Source organism: Chiloscyllium plagiosum, chromosome 13 (genome assembly GCF_004010195.1).
Source record: "Chiloscyllium plagiosum isolate BGI_BamShark_2017 chromosome 13, ASM401019v2, whole genome shotgun sequence".
Classification (NCBI taxonomy): domain Eukaryota; kingdom Metazoa; phylum Chordata; class Chondrichthyes; order Orectolobiformes; family Hemiscylliidae; genus Chiloscyllium; species Chiloscyllium plagiosum.
In genome coordinates, this window is record NC_057722.1 from 4,440,260 (window position 1) to 4,450,905 (window position 10,646).

Consider the following 10,646-nt stretch of genomic DNA (forward strand, 5'->3'; position numbering starts at 1 on the left):
TGTAAATAGCTGTTAATTAATTATTCTCTGTTATACTTTAAGAAGTAAAGCTGGTAATTTTTCTTAAACTAGCTCTTGCCCTATCGAATGTTCACAAATTATTGTACAGGAGAAGTCTTTTCTGTGTTGCAAGTTTTAAATTAGATAGGAGAGTTTACTTTGTATTGTAACAAAAGGATATTAATAAACTCGAAAGAGTGCAAAAAAGGTTTACCAGGATTGGAAGGTTTGAGAGGTTAGATACACTGGGACTTTTTCCTTGAAGCTGAGGAGACTGAGGGGTCACCTTATAGGAGTCTATAAAATCATGAGAGGCATAAATAAGGTAGATAGCCATCAGCCTTTCCCTGTGGTTTGGGAGTCTAAAACAAGAAGCCATTGATTTAAGGTGACAGAGGGTCCAGAGAGGCAACTTATCACACAGAGCTTGGTGAGTGTCTGGAACAGGCTGACAGAGGTAGTGAAGGAAGTGAAACCAATTTTGTAATTTAAGAAGCATTTGGACATGTACATGGATGGGATAGGTATGGAGGGACACAGACCAAATGCAGGCAAATGGGACAAGATTAATTATGAAAACTGGACAACATGTATAAGTTGGATCGAAGGGCCTTTTCTCATGCTGTTGACCTCTGTGACACTGTGGCTCAGAGTGGGTGTGGCTCTCAGACTGACACTCCCCTCCATTCCACCTCCCCCCACCATCCCAACCCAACCCTTTTCTATGTCCAATCTGACCACAAATGAGTGTAGACCAAGGGTACAGCGCACAACTGAAAGTTTGATTACATTGATCTTCCCATTAAGTGTCTTCTCCTGCAACTGAGAGAATTGCAGCCCAGTTGGGAATAGGCCATGAAGTGTTCTCATGGTAGTTATTAATTTGCCAATTTGAGGGGGTCAACTGAGTGGCAAAGATGAGCTTAGGCCTTACCTCCCAGATTGTCAGTGGTGGAGACGAGAGGTGATGGGTTTCTGATGCACCATAACCTTGTCTAATGGATGTTCCACCCATTAGCTCTGCCTGTCCCTCCACTGATGCTACCAGACCTGCTGAGTAGTTCCAGCATTTTCTATTATTATTTCAATTTCCAGTGACTAATGCTTGGCATTTGACCTCATAATTGGTGTTGGCACAGGTATAGTTGTAAATAATATAAAGGGACTGTTCTATTTTCACGTTAATCATCCTTTCTTTTCATAGGAATCATCAAACAACAATCTTCAGTCATGATGAGGAGTCACAAAACATTCATAATTTTCCTTATTTCAGTAACTGTCATTGTCACCCACACTTTGTTAAATTCTTCTTTGAATAAAAGATACTTCAACTTACCTGATTTTAGAAAAAAGTGGCAAATCTATGCCGGCCAACTGAAATGGGTGCTATCTGGCCAGGTCTCCCCTGCAAACACAATGATTATGAAAGGCCCACACCCAACCACAGAGCCTGGAATTATTTTTTTACAGACCTCCACTGAACTAAACCCTTCCCCATTGGTCATGTGCAGCATCGAATCAGCAGCTAGACTAAACCCAAACAAACCTGTTTATTTCTTCATGAAAGCATTCACTGGGAACGTATCTGCGTATCGGGAACCTGAGTACAAAGGCATCCCTCTGCTTTCTTCATTCAAGAATGTCATCATCTTGCCCTTGAATCCTGAAGAATTGTTCAACAACACGCCCTTGGCTGGATGGTATGAGAAGGTAAGGAACTGTGTATGGTTAAACTTGCTTTTCGACATCAATCTGACAAATGAAACAATTAACTTTACTGACAAGCTGAATCCCAGTTTCGATGTGTATACAATGACAGATCGTGCTGAATTGGAAGTCCTGTGGGTTTTGGATTGAAGTTCAGTTTCGGGTCCAGACAAATCATTTGCAGAATCCGAAAGAAAACCGGAATTAGTTTCTTCTTCAAAATCAGAATTTATCTCAATTATTCAGTCTGCACTTTATTCATTTGTGAATGGGGATATTAATTTGGAAACTTCCCAGTGAATATTAATTCAATCCTTATCCAGCAAAACTTAGATTAACATTTTGCTTTGTGTTTCTTGCATGTTATTTTGAGAAAATGGGGATTGTCTGTAAATACCAGTTAATTTCACACCTGTACAATGTTGAAATGATTTCATGCATTTAAGCCCAGAGGGTGAGGCTTAGACTGGAGATGTCAAGAAACCATTCCCAGGAGGCTGGCAGCAGTTTTATTTGGTGACTTCACTAGTTAATCTCTGTTACAGAGCTGGAGGATAACCATGAACAAATCTTTTCTTTATCAGTTGAACACAGAGTCAAAGTCTGCAGTCAGTTCATGATTGAGAGAGGGCTTGAGACTCTGTCAGTTCAGTGAATACAAATTGGCAAAAACAAATACCATTTGGGTGCCAGATGTGGCTGCAAGAAACATTGCCTCTTGTACAATCAGAATTTCTATTTAACTCTGTCTGTAGAGACTGTTTCCCATCTGGCTATACCACAATGCAGTGACTTTCCCCATGATCTTCCTTGTGGAAGTTACCACTGCTATCTCCATTATTGATATCTTTCCCTGTAAAACCATCAGGATTATTTCGGACATCTCAGGAGGTTCCTGCTCTGCCTCCATTGAATTCCATCCCATTTGTCTGGTTTATCTCTCAGCCTCACTCTTTCTCCCTGGGAACACAATGACCATGTCCTAAGATGAGCTCTGATGCCACTTCCCTTTCCCATGTAATATGGAGCATTTCCAACAGTTCCTCAAGCTTGGCAGGTTTACACCTGGAAGATGTTCACCTGGAGATAGCCCTCCTGCTGCGAGTGATACTGCGGATAGACGATTGACTCCAGACTCTCTCAGCTTCTGTAAATCTGACAAAACACTGGCTTCTTACCCCCTGCTGTAAAACGTGAGAGGCTTGGAAATGCAGCCAGGAGCAATTTCACACCATTGGCCGATCCCTAGGATATTGATAGTAGGGGATTCAGCGATGGTAACACCACTGCATATCAAGGGATGGTGGTTAGATTGTCTCTTATTGGAGATGGTCATTGGCAAACATTTGTGTGGTGTGAATGTTGCTTTCAACAAAAGACTGAATATTGTCCAGGTCTTGCAGCTTTTGACCATGGATTTCTTCATTATCTGAGGTGTTATGAATTGTTCTGAACACAATGCAATCATTGATGAACATTCCCATTACTGACCTTATGATTTTGAGAATGTCATTGATGAAGCAGCTGAAAATGCTTGGGCCCAGGACATTACCCTGAAAAACTGCTAAAGAGTTGCCCTGGAACTGAGACAAGTGACTTCAAACAACCATAACCATCTTCCTGTGTTCCAGGTATGACTCTGACCAGTGGGGAGGTAGGGGTGTAGTCCCTGATTCCCATTGATCCCTGTTTTGGTTGGGTTCCTTGAGGCCACACTCAGTGGAATTCCACCTTGATGTCAGGGACTGTCACTCCCACTGCACCTCTGGAAATGAGCTCTGTTGTCCATGTTTCAAAAAAAGGGTGTGATGAAGTCAGGAGCTGAGTGACCCTGGTGGAACCCAAACTGGCTGTCACCGAGCAGGATATTGCTGAGCAGGTACTGTTTAATAGCACTGTTACTGACACCTGCCATCATTTTGGAGACAGTGAAGTCTGCAAATGCTGGAGATCAGAGTTGAGAATATGTTGCTGGAAAAGTACAGCAGGTCAGGCAACATCCGAGGAGCAAGAAAATCGCGTTTTGGGCCAGAGCCCTTCATGAGGAATTTTCCTGCTCCTCGGATGCTGCCTGACCTACGGTGCTTTTCCAGCAACACACCTGACATCACTTTACTGAAGGTCGAGAATAGACTGATGGAGTAGGTTTGACCAGGTTGGATTTGTCCTGTTTTTGTTAATGATCCTACCTGGGCAATTTTCCACATTGTCAGGTAAATACCAATGTTGCAGCTGGACTGGACAGCTTAGCTCAGGGAGCAACAAATTCTGGAGCACAGGTCTTCAGTACTATTGTGGGAATGTTGTCAGTGCCCATAACCATTACAGCATCCCGTACCTCCTGCTGCTTCTTAATATCACGTGGAGTGAATCGGATTGGTTGAATATCTGTGAAGCAAGGGGCCACTGGAGGAGGCCAAAATGGATCATCCCCTTGGAATTTCTGGTTGAATTTAGCTGAAGATCGCTGAAGTTTGTTTCAAATGCTTCAGTATTTTCTTTTACACTGAGTTGCTAGGCTCCTCCATCATTGGGGATAGGGATATTTGTGGAACCACCTCCTCCAGTGAGTTAGAACATAGAACATGGACGAATACAGCGCAGTACAGGCCCTTCGGCCCTCGATGTTGCGCTGATCCAAGCCCACCTAACCTACACTAGCCCACTATCCTCCATATGCCTATCCAATGCCCGCTTAAATGCCCATAATGAGGGAGAGTCCACCACTGCTACTGGCAGGGCATTCCATGAACTCACGACTCGCTGAGTAAAGAACCTACCCCTAACATCTGTCCTATACCTACTGTCACTTAGCTTCAGCTAGAGGGTGGCTCTCTGGGGCAAAAATGAAAATCTCACTGGGAAAAATAGTTCTCATCTTTAATGTTACCAGTCTTGGAAAAGAAATGAACAAAAATCAGCTGCTTTGGGAACTAAGAATAATTTTGGTTTGATATTGGAATATTGAAAGTCTGGATGTAGGTTTGTTCACTGAGCTGGAAGATTTTGTTTCAGATGTTTCATCACCATACTAGGTAACACCATCAGTGAGCCACCGTATGAAGCAGTGGTGGTGTAGCCCACTTTCTATTTCCATGTTTGGGTATCCTTCGGTTGGTATTGTCATTTCCTGTGGTGACATAATTTCCTATGGTGAAGTTAATTCCTGTTCTTTTTCTCAGGAGGTGGTCAATGGGATCATGATGCCACGAGTTCTGAGTAGTCTGGCAGTCATTTCCGAGATGTCATTGATGTAGGGGAGCGTGGCTAGGGTTTCTGGACATGTTTTGTCTGCTTATTTGCATTAGAACATTATTTCAATGAGCCGCCAGACAATGCAGCACAGAGGAACTACATAGAACAGAGGAAAATCACTTCTACATTGTATTCAAAAAGAACGGGTACCTAATGAACATAGTCCACCAATTTCTCAGCAACAAACCCCAAAAAGCAGGCAAAACACGCCCAGAAACCCTAGCCACTCTCCCCTACATCAAAGATATCTTTGAAATGACTGCCAGACTACTCAGACCCCTTGGCATCATGGTAGCCCACAAACCCACCAACACACTAAAACAGCAGCAAACAAACTTGAAAGACCCTATACAGACAACAAGCAAAACTAATGTCATCTACAAAATACCTTGCAAGAACTGTAACAAACAGGCCAAAAACTAGCCACCAGGATACATGACCACATGACCCACTCTCACTAGTATCCTTACATATAGATGAGAAAGGACACCCCTTTTAGTGGGACAACACATCCCCATCCGAGGACAAGCCAAACAGAGACACGTATGAGAATTCTAGAAGCATGGCATTCCAACCAGAACTCTATCAACAAACACATTGAATTGGATCCTATTTACCACCCCCCTGAGAAAAAGAACAGGAAATGACATCACTGTCAGAAATGATGTCACCACAGGAAATGACATCACCAAACCATGGAAACCCAAACACGTAAATAGAAAGCGGGCTACATCACCAGTGCTTCATTCGAAGACTCACTGACGATGTTACCTAGTATGTTGAAGAAATGTCTGAAAACGAACCTTCCAGCTCAGCGAGCAAACCGACATCCAGAACCTCAATCTGAGCTACAAATCTCCTCAAAACTCACTAATCTTTAAAATCTGCACACAAAGGACAATGGGTAGTTTTATTTTCCGTTGGGTCAAGGAAATGAAGAGATACTATTCTATTCTGTGTTTTTAAAGTATAATTTGTCATCAAAGATTTGTTCCATGAATAGTACTTCCAATTATTTGTTACAGTAAGTGTCTTACAATATGAAAGCTTGATCCTTTCAGTTTGAATATTGTTTTCCAAGCATTGGTCTCCATGGGAAACTCCAAACTTTATAGTTATAAAACTATCAGTTTGTACCTGAACATCTCTGTTGTCTCTTGTGACTTACGATATATCCCCAAGGTAGACAGATGCATGAAAGCAGGCTGAGTGATTGAGCATGTGACATACAACTCATCCAGTGACTCAGTCTTGTGATCACTCACATTTCAATTTCAAACAGATCTGTACTTCTTTTGCACGTCAATATTTCAGCACGAGCCACAGAACAGTGTAAGGAATGTATTCAGAAATAATCTCTCGAGTTGAAGACACGAAGGGTTGTTTTTGAGTATGTTTCAATGCTTCATTTGACGTGTGGCTGTGGTGTAGTTCCCAGGACTCTGGCTCTTGTGGTTGAAGTTGGAGACTGTGCTGGGGGCAATGGGGAAAGAGGCTGCAGCTTTTCTCCATTGAAAGAGTGTGCAGCTTTAAGAGTGAACCAGCCCAGGTTCCTGTCTCCTCAAGACCCACCTTGCAGCCCATTACAAAGTGCTCTCAGGAATTAGTGCTCAACCAATGAGTATTGTGTGGAGGGAGCGGACTGCATTTGGAGAGAAGGATCATTTAAAATATCAAATTTTAAATTTCATTTAAATATCATTTAAATCAATGATTAAACCTTTTATTCTGTTACAGGTAGATCCCAGCAAGGAAGAATATTGGATTCATGTGCTCTCTGATGGCTGTCGGCTAGCCTTGCTGTGGAAGTATGGAGGCATCTATCTGGACACAGATACCATTTCACTCAAACCCTTGGAGTTCCAAAACTTCATTGTTGCACAGTCAGCAAACTATGCGAGTAACGGAATTTTGGGATTTAACCGTTCTCATCCCTTTTTGGAGAACTGCCTGACTGATTTTGTTGAGAAATATAATGGAGCAGTTTGGGGCCAACAGGGTCCGACACTGATAACCAAAAACTTGCAGAAGTGGTGTGGGACTGATCTTCTCGATCAATTTCTTAACAAAGAATGCAAAGGGATTGGGTACGTGCCCAACTACTTGTTCTACCCAATCCCACACACAGATTGGAAACAGTATTTTGAAAAATACAGATGGAACAATAATAATGATGCTGTCGAAAAGGAATTCTCAAAGTCAAATGCAGTCCATGTCTGGAATTTTCTGAGTGGTCGTCAGAAATATGATATTAAAGGAAGCCAATCATTAATAGAATATTTCTACCAGAAATATTGTCCAAGCACATATGGAACTCTGTCAAATTAACGTTTATTTGAGTGATGATGTGTAAAATTTCTATTGAAAATTAATAATGGCAAAATTATTGTTAATCAAACTGATCATTGGCTGGTACCAAATGGTCCCAGTTGGCTCCACCTCATTGTACCTTTCCCTGTATCTTTCTGCTCTCTGTGAGGCAGCTGGGTCATGGTGAGGAACGGGTTTCCATGCAACTAGCTGTCCTATAGGAAGGTGGGAGAGATGTAGGGGGAAAATTGGGAACTGGGATTACTGCATTCGGATCAGGGATAATTAATCATTCATCCTCCATATTTTAAGATCCTAGGGATATTTCTGGAATCTTTTTTCTTTCTCTCAATCATTGTGTTCCCCATCACCCTGTCTCTGGTTAGTGAGGGTTTTAATGTTAGTGATGCTGCCTATATGCACAATAATTTTATAGCTGACACTGAAAACGGAATCTGAAAGTCACTTTGATCTGATATATTCTTTGTAAGATATTTTTTGTAAGTATATTTTAATCATGTATATCTTGATCGTTTATTTTTGTTGAAATCATTCACAGTTTATTTCTGTTTCCTGATGGATCATAAAACTGATGTAAAAGTTTGATTCCTCCTTATGTACTTTGATTAATCTGTTAGAACAAGATAGATCTATTTTTAAATCGCTGCAGGGTTTCAATATTCTAGATGGAGTGTGTACATAAAAATCTCTGCTGATGATTTTGACACAGTAACCTGGTTTGGAAAGGGTTGAATTTGTTGTTGATTTTATTCACCTCTGTGCTGGATTAAGTGAGCAGGTTCGAGCTGAAAGTTAATATTTCCCACATGTTTTTCTTAAAGGGCAGTTCTCTGATGCAGCAATCACTGGGTGTTTCCCAGGGACCTTATGTTCCTGTCTGTCCCCTTCACTCCCAAACCACCACCAATCACACAATCTGGAAGATTTGGACTGAACACAGGACGTTCCTGCAGAGCTCTTGGGGGCCAGGGTCTGACTAATGTTCCTTGACTCTCCTCCATTACCCACTGAACTGGCGTTAAGGTGAAAAATACCAAAATAAGACAAGACAAACAACAACAACTTGCATTTATGGAGAGATTCAACCAAATTAAAAACTGCACGAGGTTCTTCACTGGAGCAAAATCAAACAAACCTTGACACCAAACCCCATAAGGAGATATTAAGACCAGTCCAGAAAGAAATAGATTTAAACAAGTGTCTTCAAGGACCAGAGCCAGTAAGAGTGACAGTGAGGAATACTGCAGGAATTCCAGAGCAGCTAAAGGCTTGGTCTCCAATGGCAGGGCAGTTCCAATCAGAGACGTGGAAGAGGTCAGAAAGGATAAGCACGGATTCCCCGGAAGGTTTCGGTGCAGCAGGAGGTTGTAGTGGTACGGAGAGCAAAGCCATAGGGGAGTGAAAACAGAAGAAGTTCATTTTTAGGGGGTGCTGGACAAGAGACAGTGTAGGTCATTAAGCATGAGATTAGGGGGAGTGACAGTGACCTGACTGGGCCCTGGACCCCACTGTATCCATGTCCTTGTAATGATGTCCTGCAAGGAGGGGTAAGTAATCAAACACACTGTCTGTCCTATATCCATGGATACATCAGCCTGGAGGAGTGGGAAGGGGATTACCATAGGGGACATTTCAACACTCTCAGCTTTGGAGGGACATATTGTCTGAGAAGACCAACTCTTCAGACAGAGCTGGGACCACTCACGTGTGATTGGACAGTGTCCAGGCCAACACCAGAACGTGGTGTCAGCAGTGCTCAATGGGAGAACTCCTGTCTCTGGATAATGATTATAGGCTTGAGCCCCTATCCCAGGGAATGAGTGTGTATTCCTGGCAGATGCTCCACATGGCCCTGAGGGGGTGCAGCACTGTCAGAGATGCTGTCTTTTGGAAGAGATGTTAAACCACAGCACCAAGTATCGTCCCAGGTAGATGGCAAAGTTCCCCTGGAGCCATCTTGAAGAATGACAGGAGAGTTTCCCTTTGAAGCTTTGGTCAATGTTTGTTAGTGTAGGTAAATAGATATAGGAGGAGGAGCCGGCCATTTGACCCCTTGACCCAAATCCTTCACATACCTCATTCATAAGTGAGTTTCCATCACATCTCACTTCTCCTGCATCCTTTCCCCTTTTCTATATCCCTTGATCTCTTTAATATGCAGAAATCCATTGAATTCTGCCTTGAATAGACACAATAACTGAGCTCGCAGGCAGGAAGTACCTGAAAGGATTAACTGACACCATGAGAAATGATTTACCCATCTCGTTATAAGGACCAGATCTTGGGTGGAGCGAACCATTTTTGTGCTATATTTCAGTTTCTGTTCAATGCGAAGCAATGTACTTGCATGTTCTGGATCAGTTCCAGTCCAGTGCTAAACAATGTAGTGAAGTGTAAAGAAAACAAAATACTGTGGGTATGAAAGATCTGAAATAAAATCAGACTGTGCTGGAGAAACTTCTCCCCATCCGAAGAAAGCACATGCAATGTGCTTTAGTGATTTGTTTAGATTCCCTACAGTGTGGAACCAGGCCCTTCGGCCCAACCAGTCCGCACAGACCCTCTGAAGAGTAACCCACCCAGACCCATTCCCATACCCTGACTCATGTACCTAACCTACAGGTCACTGAACACTTGCCAAATCACCTAACCTGCACATCTTTGGACTGTGGGATGAAACTGGTGCACCCAGAGCAAACCCACACAGACACGGGGAGAATGTGCAAACTCCACACAGACAGTCGCCCGAGGCCGGAATGGAACCCAGGTCCTTGGTGCTGTGAGGCAGCAGTGCTAACCACAGAGCCACCGTGCCGTCCCAGTGGCTCTGACCTCAATAAACATGACGTGCTTCGAGGGGCTGGTCATGGCGCACATCAACTCCAGTCTCCCAGCCTGCCTCTATCCCCTACAATTCGCTTCCCGGTATAACAGGTCCACAGTGGATGCTACATCCCTAAACCTGCACTCATCCCTGGAACATTTGGACAACAAGGACATCTACATCAGACTCCTGCTCATTGACTGCAACTCTACCTTCAAGACCATTATCCCTTTCAGATTGATCTCAAAACTCTGAGACATTGGTCTGGGCTCTGCCTTTTGCAACTGGATCCTCAGCTTCCCCTCCCACAGACCACAATCAGTGAAGATAGACAACTGCACCTCGTCCAAACTAACACTCTGCACTGGAGTCCTCCAAGGATGTGTTCTCAGCCCCCTACTGTGCCCCCTGTCCACCCATGACTGTGTTGCCAAATTCTAAATGAATGCCACCTACACATTTACTGAAGACACCACCACAGAGGGAAGGATATCTAACAATGTCAAGTCAAAATACTGAAGGGAGATAG

At 43.1% G+C, this 10,646-nt stretch overlaps 1 protein-coding gene across 1 annotated transcript in view; it reads left to right on the plus strand.

Moving 5' to 3' along the window:
* LOC122555684 (alpha-1,4-N-acetylglucosaminyltransferase-like) overlaps nt 1–7,878 on the plus strand; it is a 34,593-nt gene extending 26,715 nt beyond the window's left edge. Inside the window, exons 2-3 of the mRNA XM_043701698.1 lie at nt 1,205–1,710; nt 6,700–7,878. Coding sequence (XP_043557633.1) covers nt 1,231–1,710; nt 6,700–7,290 — 1,071 coding nt within the window. The 5' untranslated portion in view covers nt 1,205–1,230 and the 3' untranslated portion in view covers nt 7,291–7,878. The remainder of the gene's footprint in view (nt 1–1,204; nt 1,711–6,699) is intronic.
* The last annotated feature ends 2,768 nt before the right edge of the window (nt 7,879–10,646 follow it).